General features: G+C 37.0%; 1 protein-coding gene across 1 annotated transcript in view; it reads left to right on the top strand.

The window, feature by feature from the left end:
* SLC2A13 (solute carrier family 2 member 13) overlaps positions 1–14,669 on the top strand; it is a 122,036-nt gene that overhangs the window by 18,232 nt on the left and 89,135 nt on the right. The window contains exons 2-3 of the mRNA XM_063134134.1: positions 8,412–8,571; positions 11,765–11,970. Of these exons, the coding sequence (XP_062990204.1) occupies positions 8,412–8,571; positions 11,765–11,970 (366 nt within the window). The remainder of the gene's footprint in view (positions 1–8,411; positions 8,572–11,764; positions 11,971–14,669) is intronic.

The following is a 14,669-nucleotide window of genomic DNA, read 5'->3' as shown; positions in this document are numbered from 1 at the left end:
AATTGTTAAAATACTCACTTTTGATGAATAACGATAATTTCCTTTGTGTTGCAGTTGGTTCTTGAATTTTCTGTAATATTATACATTTTCAGCTAAAATTAATAATGAACTAATTAATTCCATTTTTGTAGTCTTAGGGTGTTCCTAGATCCAGCTCTGTAACTTGAGGCCCAAGTGGCCTTCATGGTACCAAGTGCCTTTTATCAGCTTTGGCTGATATACGAGCAGAGATATATGGGCAGAGAATGCATGGCTCCTGTTATCCATATATTGGTAACTTTCCACCTAGATTATTGCAATGTGTTATATGTAGGTCTGCCTCTGATAGTCCAGAAACTTCAGTTAGTGCAAAATAGAGCAGTGAGGCTGCTTACTGGGACTAGGTATTTTATTATTATTTATTTATTTATTTATTTATATAGCACCATCAATGTACATGGTGCTGTACAGAGTAAAACAATAAATAGCAAGACCCTGCCGCATAGGCTTACATTCTAATAAAATCATAATAAAACAATAAGGAGGGAAAGAGAATGCACCAAACAGGCAGTATAAAAGTCAGAGCAAAATCAAGTTTTAAAAGCTTTAGGAAAAAGAAAAGTTTTTAGCTGAGCTTTAAAAGCTGCGATTGAACTTTTAAACATATTACCCCAGTGCTGCATCAACTATACTGGTTGCCAATGTTTCCAAGCCTGGTTAAAGTGTTGGTGCTGACTTTTAAAGTCCTAAGTGGCTTAGAACCAGTCTTATCTGAAGGAGTGCCTTCTCCCATATGTTCTTGCCCAATTGTTCATAAGATCTTTGGAAGCTCTTCTCTAGGCACCGCTGGCCCTGTTCAGAAGACACCTTAAACTATGGCTTTAACCACAGTGATCTAATGTTACAAAGTGCCCAAAGCACACTACCACAACACAATATATATATAGGGTTAGATAAACCTTATTTATTTACAAATATACCTGATGCATCACCTGCACGGTCATAGATGGCAACCTATTGCCTAACAAAACTGTGCATACATTTTACTGATGAGACAACCATCTTTTTACAATTAATACTTTCTGATACACAATATACATATACCACAGTCACAGCTTTTAGATACAGTCAAGTGCTGGTAATGACATCAATTTTCTTGATTCTTATCAGCATTGATTCTTATCACCATGTACATTGATGGTGCTATATAAATAAATAAATAAATAATAATAATAATAATAATAATAATAATAATAATAATAATAATAATATCATTACAACTTGACAAGTCTCCTGTCAAGTTCATAACGCTGATAAGTATCAAGAAAATAATAAACACAATCTTGTACTATAAATATAGTTGAAACTGTACTGCATTGATGTCATTACCAGCACTTGACTGTATATAAAAACTGTGACTGTGGTATATGTATATTGTGTATCAGAAAGTCTTTATTGTAAAAAGGTGATTGTCTCATGAGTAAAATGTATGCACAGTTTCGTTAGGCCATAGGTTGCCATCTATGACCGTGCAGGTGATGCATCAGGTATATTTGTAAATAAATAAGGTTTATGATCACTATCTATCCCTGTATGTATATCGTGTCGTAGGAGTGTGCTTTGGGCACTTTGTAACATTAGATTATTCATACTACTGCCTTCCTTTTTTTGAATTTAACCACAGTGATAGCATGGCCTTCCCAGAGGAATCCACCTTCGTTGTATACATTTAGACACCAGGTTAAGACTTCCTCTTCCAGCAGGCATCATCATCATCATCATCATCATCATTATAATTATTGAGACATTGATGCTGGCTATTTGATATTTTAAATGGTTTTTTTACATTTTCATTGACTATATTATTGCATTGGTTATTGTTTTACTGTTTTTGCTTCTTGTGATTATAAACTACTCCAAGGGCAGTTTTCAGTTAAGCAGAATATAAATCTAGTTAAATAAATATAAATATTTTGCTTTAGAAACTGTTGCATAATTTCTAAAAATCTGGTTCAGCAGTTGTATGGTAAAAAAATACCTGCACCTCAAAATTTTAACTTTCTCATGAGTTTGAAGCATCAACTTTATCTCCCTCTTCTCTCCCCGCAACCAATTATTTTCCGCTTGGTAATAGTGACTCAGATTCAACCCTAAGGCATAGTTCATGAGCACAATGTTGAAAGAAAATTATTGATGGAAGTGTCTTTTGGTCTGTGTTACTGTAGCATTCTGAGCCCAGTAGCATAAACAGAAGTAAAATAAAAGCTGAAGGCACTGACTTGAAGTTTAATATTGGGTAAATCTCTTGCATCTTCAGTACTGGATTTCATCTAAAATATGTAACGTTAAAGGTTAGTTTGTTATGCGTATCTAGTACTTTGAATCTTTCTTACTCAAATTTGCTGCGGAGATTGCATTTTTGGTCAATTTCAATCCTAAAATGTCAAGAGGTTGACTGAAATATTAAGAAACCTGAAGTCGTTTCTTCTTCCTTGCTCTAGTATTTATATTACCTCTGTGGTCTCAACAGATGGAATCAAATAGGAATACAGGATCATGTGTACGAAATTCAAATGTTTATATATCAATTGAAAGACCTGATTCACAGAACATTTTCTATAAGCATGCAAAGTTGCAAAGCACATGAACATTTCAAAAAGTGTCCACAATTTTGGCCACTACTGTATGCACCCAACACAAACATTTCCACTGCATATAAGTAATTTTGTAGTATGGTAGCAGCTCACATTCTTCACTTCAGGCAGCTGGCAAGGCCAGTTCTTATGTGAGGTGGGTAAAGATTTAACGGTGCAACTTCTACGGAAGTTGCTGCATTGGTAGATTCTCCTCCCCCCACCCCATATTTCTATTTCCTCTTTCACAGTCCTTCCAGATCCCTCAATTGAGCAATAAAATACTTATCTCAGCCTGTCATTCTAGTGATGGAAATATCAGAAGTGTTAATAGCCATTTCTTCCCAACTCCTAGCAAAACGTCCGAGGATTTATTCATCCAGTATGACACTGATAAAACTGAGAGTTTGTCAGCCAGGAGGTGAAGGAGATGAAGCAGCACATACTAAAATTAAACATTTATTAAACGGGTAGAACTTCATTAGTTTTCCAGTAAGAGCTGATGGACATGATAGTCTCTGAACAACTAAAGATAACCCTTCATATTTGACAGCTTTGAGAGCAGTGTCAAATAGTTGCCTGTGAAAATATTTGGGGTGAATGGGCAGTTCAGGTACTTTGTTTCATAGAATAGTAGAGTTGGAAGGGGCCTATAAGGCCATTGAGTCCAGCCCCCTGCTCAATGCAGGAATTCACTTTAAAACCTACCTGACCGATGGTTGTCCAGATACCGCTTGAATGCCTCTAGTGTGGGAGAGCCCACAACCTCCCTAGGTAACTGGTTTCCTAGAATACCCTTTGAATGTTCCCCTCTCTTGTGTTTTTCCTTGTTCCTAGTAATTGTTCCTAATCACTTGGTTTTCTAGTGCCGTTTTTCTTCAGCTGTTCCCCTTCCTCGGATGATCCTAGCCAACCAGAAATAGTGTAATAAATATGGTGATATCATAATGCTACATGACCGATGTCACAAATAATCCCAGTTCTGAGGGATTATTGGATTGTCATGTCTTAAAATATGTACAACTCAGTTGCATATGCTGTTGCATCTTAAGAAAAAGAAATAATTGAAAACTGTTAACGTGCTCGTTTTTACATGCCTGGGGGGCTCTATGCGTAAACACATGTACTCCTTAGGGATAGTCACCTGAGGGTGGGTGGGTGAAGTACAGCTTGTTGGTTTGACTAATTTTGTATCCAATCTAGCTGCCCTATTTGACTTGCATTGTGACTATATACCTTTATGAAACAATGTATTTCTACAAGTAAAAAATAATAATCTGTGGAAAATTCTTGACCCTGCGTCACTGACTGTGATCTCTGCAGCTTGCTTCTATATAATGAAGCTGAGGCACTTGCAATTGTTAGGCTAACAAAAGCTTATCAGAGAATGTCAAGGTGTAATTTAAAGCACCCTCTTGTGGAACACTGGGATAATTATCTGTCTTTTGTTTAGAATGTGCCTCCTATTACCTTAATATCATTCACATAAATTAATATGGTACTGTTTGATATGACATTAATTGATTCGGTTAATGTGCATAAGAAGCAGAGCTACTTTGAAGTGACCTGTTCCTTATCTTCACAACCTCAGTGTCTGGAACATGAGCTAGTGGATGTGTTCAATCATTCTGTGTATGCTGGATATGACAAATGTATTACTAAGTTCTTGTATTTCTCTCATAAGAAGTTGATACTATTAGGACATGGTGTGTCAGCAGCTTGCCAAAGCTGACAAATATTAAAGGTTGGGATTACTTTTTGAAGTATTACAGACCATGTGAATATCTTTTTAAAGTTATGTATTGGCAAGCATATTTGTGATTACTAAACTTTAGTTTGGCTTTTGAATTTGGATTTATCACAGTAACTACTGAATTTATGTTATGCCTGTCATCTTTGATACATGCCTGAAGCAAATGATTTGATACCATCTTTTCATTCAGATCATGAGCCCAAGCGTTCACATTCAATTTTTTTCTCCTGTGTAAAATGAATGAAAGCTTGATTGGTAAACATCTACCTGATAATCTCTAAATATTCTGGCTGCCTTGCATGTAAGACTAGCAGATTTGCTTTTTGCTTTTCGACACGCTGATTCACAATTTGCCACTGCTGCTGCCTGAAGATATAGGGACTGCTGAAAATCAAATAGCACTCAAGCTATGAACCTGATCCTCAGATTGTTCACCCTAATACAGCTCATTAGTAAATCCAGGTGTTTGTTTCTGATGTGGGACACAAGTTAGAAAAACCCAATATAAAAATATAGCCATATAAACCAGCTAGTGGTTTTTTAAAATGGCAGCTCTTAAATCCTGTTTAATAAAGGAAGTGCTTTGCAGGCGTGTTGGTCATTTGGTTGACTATCATACTAAATATAAAAGTATAAGTGGTCACTGAATATTGCACCCTTAGTTGATACTGGTGGATTTGTTTTTGTTTTTTAAAATTACTTTTAGACACATTGATTCACAATTTCCCCCTATTTGGACAGTTATAACTGGGTACAAAAGACAAGATAGAGAAATTTCTGTAGTCTAAGCTGATTGGAGAAAACTACATTTCAAAATAGTACAGTAAGACCTTACAAAATACTGGAGATTTCTGTAAGAGGCCAATTAGAGGGCTAATTATAAAGCAGGGATTTGGAACATGTGGCCCTCCAGATGTTGTTTCACTGCAGTTCTTATCATCTCTCACCATTGGTTATTCTGCCTTGGTGTTGAGCGACTTGCGCTCTTCCAACAGCTGGAGGCCCACATTTTCCTCACCCATGTAATTAAAGCATAACATTACCATTAAGCCTTTTATCAGAATATTCATCTGCTTATGGAGGAAATTGGATATTTGAGGGGAATTGTAATTGTATAAATTACAAAGGAAGTTGGTTATCCATGACTTGTATTAGACAGAAAAAAATGTATTGTATGAGACAAAAATTGTATTAGACAGAAATGTACTATCCTGTCTAAAGGAAAACACTTTGCTATACTTCCATCAGCGGAACTCCAGAAGAAGAATGATAGAAGACTTTGAAATGCAATGAGGAATCATATTAAATGGAGATGTGCATAGGATTTGCCAAATCCCAAGATGTATCACGTTATTTCAGAGAAATTCTGTGGCTCCACAAAGCAAAGTGGGATTCCTTCTGAAGTGACCAGAACCAAAGCTGGATATAGTCTTAAAGCTTTATGTGCAATTTGGTACTTCAGAGTGCTGCAAAAAGGCAATATGACTGCAAAAATATATATGCTACTTTGCTTTGACTTTTCCACAGGTGGAAAATGCCAAGGTGGAGAGAGGGAGGGAGAGAATCATGACTCGATTGAAGTTTTGAACCTCTGTTCTATTGCTTGTGTAGGGGGAAGAATATTAGCAACATGTGCTGGGTCCCACAGGCACCCATTCCATAATCCAACCCTGCTCATAGGTTGTTAGGGTGGGTTGTTTGTGTGGTTAAAAACACACCCACAACCCTAAGATCTGCTTTGCATGATCAGTACAGCCCACTGTGTCTTACTTAAGCCATGGTGGCTTGTGGTGTGTGCCGGTGGCCAATTTGAATATTCACAACACAGCAGGCAATCACAGAGGCTTATTGTGTAGTGCAAACATGGCACGGGTGGCTTATATGAGGGCTAAACAACCCTCACATTTTCCAAAAACAAGAGTCATGAAAGAGTTGTTTAACCTTTGGATAAACCTCTCTTGCTGGGATCGCACAACATAATAAGCCATCCACTGCAGCTTGAATATTCAGAAGGGAGGCTGGCACTTACCACAAACCACTGTGGCTTAAATTGCCACAGTCAGCAGTGGTAATTGTGCAAACCTGATCTAAAACAGCCCATGAATTCTGGGTGGGTTGTTAATCACACCAATAACCTATCCTTGCCAGGTTCAGATAATAACGCAAGCTACAAACAGGGGGTGGGTTATGGAATGGGTGCCCAGCACATGCCGCAAACCATGGTGGCTTATTTAAGCCACAGTAGCTGAAAATAATTGTGCAAATCTGCCCTTTATCTTCTCAGAAGGAGCAGCTATGCTGGCAAATGTCATCTAATTCTGTTAAAAGCAAACGGAATTAAGTCTTCAAATTAACAATAAAAAAATTGAATTCCTATATATTATCTTAAATAAAACCTCCCAAATGAATTTACAAACCGAATTTACACTATATACATCAAACCTATCTGGGTAATCAAATAACAAAAAATCTCCCAAAGCTAATTAAAATAAACTATTTCCCCTAAATTAAGCAAATAAAGACATGAAAAAATAGACCAAAGTTAACCTCTCTTGGTTGAGTAAAGTGGAAGTGGTGAAAATGACAATACTTCCCAAATTCATGTACCTTTTTCAAGTTTTGTCAATTGTAATCCCTGGTAAATAGTTAAAAACTTGGCAGGACATTATAAAGAAATTCATTCCTAATTAAAAAAAACCTTCTATAGACACCCCTGAAATGGAGGAATAAGCACACTAAATTTACAACTACACTTTAAGGTGTTCCAAATTAGGCAGCTGATAAATCTAATTCATATGACTAAAGAACACCACTGGATAAATATGGAATCTACAGGAATAATAAAAAATAAAGTTCAAGTGTCTTCCCTGTACAATTTCCAAAGCAAAAGATTTGGAGGTGATTACTAACCCATTTTTGCAGCTATTTAAAATATTGAGAAAATGGCAACATATATTATGAGAAGGACAAATGGTCCCATTTTCACACATGGAATTAGGCCAGTTTATTTAGGTTAAAGCATTTATTTGAGGGAGCTACTTCCAAAACAGGTCCACAGCTGAAGGGCCAGCTGGAAGGCATAATGGTTTCAATTACTCCAGGTACTCCATTTTAATACCAACCCTATCGTTCAGAAATAGGCCACAAGACCTTTAACAGCATTTGAACAATTGATGCTTATATCTGAATCCTCAACTAAAGGCCTCACATCCTATATATATATATATATATATATATATATATATATATATATATATATATGATATTAATTATGGAAACAAAGGGCTGAAGGAAATATAGTAACGTGAGATACAAGAAAAGATAGAGGAAAAGAAATAGAATGAAATATGGTTTAAAAAGACCAAAGCACTCAGTGTCGGCAAAAAATAAGGGAAAATTCCTTGAAGGTGGTATTTAACCCTGATACTTTTAAACAATATAAATTTATTGACTTTATAAACGAACAAGTTTCCCATTGCACCCCCTCATTGATACTGATCTGAGGTGGATTTGTGTGTGTGTGTTTCCCTACCCCACCACTTAACAGAAAGCTTGAAATGTCAGTTGATAATATATGTTGGTGCTTGTTATGTACATCTGAATGGTAGAACATACATGCTAATTGGGTTTTCACCTGTTCATTGTTTTTTTATCTGCTGTTTGTTGGCTTTTTTCTATTCCTTATTCAGTTGTATTATGTTTGTTGCCTTGATGAGATATAATGGTGTGATATAAATCTCCCCAAAAGAAATCTTACATCTGCACCCCACACCTTCATTGTCCTTTTGCTTACCCTAATGACCTGAAACATTTGAACTTGCAGCACAATTTTCCATATATATTCACATGATTTCAAAATGATTTTTTCTACTTTTATAACTTTGTATCTCTTTCAGTTATGTTGTCAAGCTATGTATTTATAAATAGCACCAGGAGTCCTTTGTTTTATTAAATATTTTGATTGTAAATAAAGATAATTATGTTGAGGACGTTATTTTTAATGTTAGGTACATTTTGATGACCGATTTTAATTCTTTTTCTTGTAGGCATTGCTTCTATGACAGTTCCAGTATACATTGCAGAAGTTGCTCCACCCCACCTAAGAGGCAGATTAGTTACTATAAATACACTCTTCATCACAGGAGGACAGTTCTTTGCGAGCGTTATAGATGGAGCCTTCAGTTATCTTCCAAAGGATGGTTGGAGGTTGGTGTGAATTTTTTTTTAAGTCAAAGTGAAGCTGCAGTAACACTTATTTCTTTTTAATGTACATAACACACACCTTATTTTCTTATCAATGTCATTAGTACTCCTAAGTGTGGAATTCTGCTGTCCCCCATGAATAGTCATAAAAAGGAGGAAAGCCTCCAAAGGTATTAGAGACCTCCCCCAAATATGTTGCATTTAAAAGTGCAATGTGATGTAGTGGCTGAGGTGTTGGAGAGATCTGAGTTTCACTCAGCCATGGAAACCCACTGGGTGACTTTGGGCCAGTCACAGCCTCTCAGCCCAACCTACCTCACAGGGTTGTTGTTGTGAGGATAAAATGGAGAGGAGGATGAGGATTATGTACGTCACCTTGGGTTTCTTGGAGGAAAAAAGGTGGGATATAAATGAAATAAATAAATAAAATGTTGCCCAATTGGCTAATGCGGCTTACAACCATAAAACCAAATAAACAAAAAATACGCACACAGAATAACCAAAAGAAAAACAAGCACCAGACATTACACAACAACATCAAACGTATGAAAATGATACAAGATTAAACATTAAACACATTTAAAAATATTAAGAACATTGGTACTATTTGCAATATACAAAACCACATGGATTTTAAATTGGCTCTTTATTTGTGTATATCTTGCCTTTGATTCCTTCATGCCTATTTGGTTTGCCCCTTTAGTGAGGAGAACTGCTTACACTTTGGATAATTTGGTTATATGCGCATTGCTGATTGGAGCATGTGGCCAAATGAAGAGAAGAATAGCTTTCCAAGTAGCAATCTTTGGGTTTTTAGAAGCAGGGAAGATTTTTGTGGCCTATTTACTTGGCTCCATGTACAAATTTCAATCCATGATTACCCAACATGTATTGTACATGTATTGTACTCTTATAGCAAATATAATGTAAGATTTCTAGCATGAATGAGGATATTCCAGTAATCGGAGTACTGGAAGCACTTTCAGGAGCAATCCTGCTCTATGAGACAGTAACATCCCAATTAGACTAGCATAGAGTTCTCCTGAACGGCTTTCTGCATGTTAAGACAGTTTAGCCATTTGGTTGAGCATGTGAGGCGCTTTATTTTTCAAAAACAAAAGTGCAATAGAGGAATTGCCTGATCAATGTTTTAATCATAGGGAAGTAGAGGGAGGCCAGATCCTATGCTGTTTTTAGAGGATAATCGGAAAGTAAAGCATAGTTTGCCTAAAACTGTGGAATCAGGAAGTTTGGTTTTCTTTAAAGGCTTCAGAACCTTTGCAAAATCATGGAAGACAGTTAGGTACCGGACGACTGGAGGAGGGCTAACGTTGTCCCTATCTTCAAAAAGGGCAAAAAGGAGGAACCTGGAAAGTACAGACCAGTCAGTCTGACATCCATCCCTGGGAAAATTCTGGAGCAGATTATAAAGAAGTCAATCTGTAAACACCTTGAAATCAGTGCGGTGATCACTTGAAGCCAACATGGATTGGTCAAGAACAAGTCCTGTCAGACTAATTTGATCTCATTTTTTGATTGGGTAACCTCCCTTGTGGACTGTGGGAATGCTGTGGACGTCATATATCTTGACTTCAGCAAAGCTTTTGACAAAGTGCCCCATGATATTCTGATTAACAAACTAGCTAAAAGTGGGCTAGATGGAACAACTATTAGGTGGATTCACAGTTGGCTACAGAATCGGACTCAAAGAGTACTTATCAATGGAACCTTCTCAAACTGGGGAGAGGCAACGAGTGGGGTACCGCAGGGCTCAGTCCTGGGCCCAGTGCTCTTCAACATTTTTATTAATGATTTGGACGAGGAGGTGCAAGGAACGCTGATCAAATTTGCAGATGACACAAAATTGGATGGGATAGCTGATACCCCAGAAGACAGAAACAAACTTCAAAGTGATCTTGATAGGCTGGAGTGCTGGGCTGAAAACAACAGAATGAAATTTAATAGGGATAAATGCCAAGTTCTACATTTGGGAAATAGAAACCAAATACACAGTTACAAGATGGGGGATACTTGGCTCAGCAATACTACAAACGAGAAGGATCTTGGAATTGTTGTAGATCGCAAGCTGAATATGAGCCAACAGTGTAATACGGCTGCAAGAAAGGCAAATGCTATTTTGGGCTGCATTAATAGAAGTATAGCTTCCAAGTCACGTGAGGTACTAGTTCCTCTCTATTCGCCCCTGGTTAGGCCTCATCTAGAGTATTGCGTCGAGTTCTGGGCTCCACAATTCAAGAAGGATGCAGACAAGCTGGAGCATATTCAGAGGAGGGCAACCAGGATGATCAGGGGTCTGGAAACAAAGCCCTATGAAGAGAGACTGAAAGTACTGGGCATGTTTAGCCTGGAGAAGAGAAGATTGAGGGGAGACATGATAGCACTCTTCAAATACTTAAAAGGTTGTCACACAGAGGAGGGCCAGGATCTCTTCTCGATCCTCCCAGAGTGCAGGACACGGAATAACGGGCTCAAGATAAAGGAAGCCAGATTCCAGCTGGACAACAGGAAAAACTTCCTGACTGTTAGAGCAGTATGACAATGGAATCTGTTACCTAGGGAGGTTGTGGGCTCTCCCACACTAGAGGCCTTCAAGAGGCAGCTGGACAAGCATCTGTCGGGGATGCTTTAGGGTGGATTCCTGCATTGAGCAGGGGGTTGGACTCGATGGTCTTGTAGGCCCCTTCCAACTCTGCTATTCTATGATTCCCCTGGCTTCCTCCCCTAATTAAAGGAAATATGGTTGATGAAGGGCTGCCTTCAGTTACTTCTAGCTGTGGGCAATGTACCAATAAAATTTCAAGCCAACTGGGTGCATTTTGCAATTGGTGAACACCATACTAAGGGGTGAATGCTTTCTAATTGTCTGAAATCAGCCTGGATCGTGTGCATTCTATATCTTGGATCAACCTGGGCTAACTTTATGCTACCAACATAGCTGATCTGCAAAGAATAAAATGTTAACATTATGTCTGCATAGAACATCTGAAAATGTATTCAAGATTTCTTTAAACTGTCTGCTACAGAAATCTTGGAATATAAACTATACTACCTCTATCTGATTTATTTAGAAAAAAATATGGAATGGGTTCAGAAATAGGCTAAGGTTTTAAATCCTTGCTGTCTGTGAAGAGAATCTTGATAAATCTGCATTAAAGAGACTTGTGTTTCTTTCCAGGTATATGCTGGGCCTCTCAGCAATTCCAGCTGTCATACAGTTTCTTGGCTTTCTCTTTCTTCCTGAAAGTCCCCGTTGGCTTATACAGAAAGGGCAGACTCAAAAAGCACGTAGAATTTTGTCTCGGATGCGTGGAAATCAGACAATAGATGAAGAATATGACAGTATTAAGAATAACATAGAAGAAGAAAAAGAAGTTGGTGCAGGTAGGCAGAATTTCTGTTGCTTTATGTGGATATTTATTACTTGCTAATATATTGGGCTGTCACCATGTAGCAGCATTTTGAAAGGCTGTTTTAACATATAGTTAAATTAAAAGATAAGACACCAAGTTGCCTCTTAAAAATGATAATGTGGGGCAGGTCATTTGATATGAGTGCTGCTTGCCCTTCATTAGAAAGAAATGTAATTTGTGTCACATTTCATGCATGTTTTTAAATGTTTGTAAACTTTACAAAAAAAAAATCTTGCCAATGCAAGTATCTAATTTTGTTATCCCCATTTTCAGATATCCAGGCAAAGGTGAGGGACAGCTATAGTTGAGAGAGTGTAGCTTATATCAGTCCTGCAAAATCGAACAGTGTTGAATATCATCTATTCATTAAACAAAAAAACCTATGGTTTATAAAACAACATTAAGGCTCTAGAGCTTTCAACCAAGCACCAAAAAGCAGGGAAATTGGGAGTTAAGGCTCACAAACTGTAACACCACACCCACCCTAAGGAGGCAGAAAATGCAAGTGAAATTATCATCCTCCCAAAGCAGATAAACCATGAGGACAGGATGGAGAATATGGCATGGAGAGGTGACAGTGGGGTTGTGGAAAACTGATGATGAACAACTTATGTGATTTTTATGAAAATCATGTCTTCCTTTGCCCTCTTTTTTGGGTGATGCATTTTCTCTCTTTTGGTGATGAATAAGTAGCCAACCTAATCTCAACTTTTTGTAACACTTAAGGCAAACTATAAGTAGTTTAGAAGGCAAACAACAGTCATCTAGAGGTATACTATCCCAAATGTCATTAATTTGCTATCCAAAGGAGCAAAGTTTGCATTTCCAGTTATACAGATGTTCGTTTTGGAAGTTGCACAGCAAGCATATGAACTTGGACATCTATTTTGAGAACATGACTTGGAAGGTAGCCTTTCAGTGATTTTGCATATCAATTCACACTTTTCACAAACCTCAGAATTCATGTTGGCACCACTACCATTTTGCTGTCAACTGCAATCCAGAGGTGTGAAATTATTGTATTTAAGGACTATAGTATGTTTTTATTAGAATATGATCTATCTTTGATGGTTTGATCTCATTGACGGTAGAAACTAGCTTCCTAAAAAGGGATGTTTTATTGGTACTGTACCAGGGAATTGTTTAAAACAATTACATTTTTCTTAGTGAAGTTTGCAGTAGCTGAAGAGAAATTCGGGATAATAATTGGTACTTGACCATGTAGGAGGAACTTTCCCATTTTTTCAATGATGGATGTGTGTGTGTGTTTTATACACAGTGAGAGGGAGAGAAGGAAAGTTTTATGGGAGGAAAATAGGGAAGAAGATGAACTTCCATTAATTAATGTATAATTCTTAAATTCTTATATCCTACAAAAAGAAGTGAAAGAATGTCCCTGGTGTTCCAAGAAGTTTTGGAATGGTTAGTCCTGGCTACTAAACTTTGATTTGTAAATATATTTCTTGCTCTTGGGACATTGGTAAAAACATGAGGACAGTTTTCATCAAAGCCTCCCAATCTAGTTTTGGGTCTGAAAGACCCAGGAAAGTGTGGGTGCATGGAAGTTAAGTTGGAAGTGCAACATCATGACTGATCATGGGGCACGTCAGATAAGGCATCATCAGTCTTAGCTTCAAATTTCCTACCTTTGTGGAGTTTGGACCAAGGTGTGAGAGCCTTACATTCTGGTCTTTTAAACTGGCAGGGGTTTTGATGATTAAATATATACAGTATTTATTTATTTTACAGCATGGCCTGGAATATGAACAGTTTCAACAATATGCTAAACAATTATTGTTGCAGTAAAAGAAAAAAGGATTGCTTCTAAATATTGGAACCAAAGCTCAAATTACATTGTTCGGGTATTTTTTGCACCTTCAGTGATTATGACTAAATTGGAATATGTTCTTCTAACAGTTTTTTTATATCAGCAAATTATCTGTTCTAAGAGAAAAGGATTTGGAGTGTTAACCTTAGATAAAGCCAAATTAGTTGTGATGGCATTAATAGTATATCACTTAATAAATTCCTATGTAGCACATCTTTATTCACATTTTATTTCAAAAAGATTGTGCTTCATAGTATTTAGCTTCTGTTGCTATGACAATGGAACTAGGCTATTGGGAAAACAATATTTTCCCAGTAACCTTGGAGCCTGTAACATTTGTAGATGGAGAGCAAGTAATAGAATGTTTAGACATAGCTAAAACCTTAGAAAAAGTACAGATTTATTAAAATAATATTTTTAATAACATCTTTCCAGAAATATGAGATCTGAAAAGGTTTTTTAAAAGTAGGTGTATTTAGAACCTTCCATAAACTGGCATTTTTGAATTGTTATTAAAAAAAATAAAAAATGGTAAAGTAGATAACAATATTGTAACACTTTAAATGTTAAATCTTTATGCATGTCAATATCTAAATAGATATTGTGCATTTTTAGGCTTCAATTATTTTCCTAGATAATACTAACTATACACCTTAGCAAGATCAATGGTGATTTACACATGCATGGTCATCACTTGATAAGTGCATCGTCAAGTGATAGTTTCTGTATATTTGTGAATGGTCCACCATATAAGCATCACTATATCTCACATTGGCCTAGTGATAAGCCAGGATTCCAGGGGAACCATGCAACATGCTGGTGTGTATTGCCCTTTCATATGT

This window comes from Elgaria multicarinata, chromosome 9, assembly GCF_023053635.1.
Source record: "Elgaria multicarinata webbii isolate HBS135686 ecotype San Diego chromosome 9, rElgMul1.1.pri, whole genome shotgun sequence".
Classification (NCBI taxonomy): Eukaryota; Metazoa; Chordata; class Lepidosauria; order Squamata; family Anguidae; genus Elgaria; species Elgaria multicarinata.
This window is presented reverse-complemented; position numbering and strand designations above follow the sequence as displayed.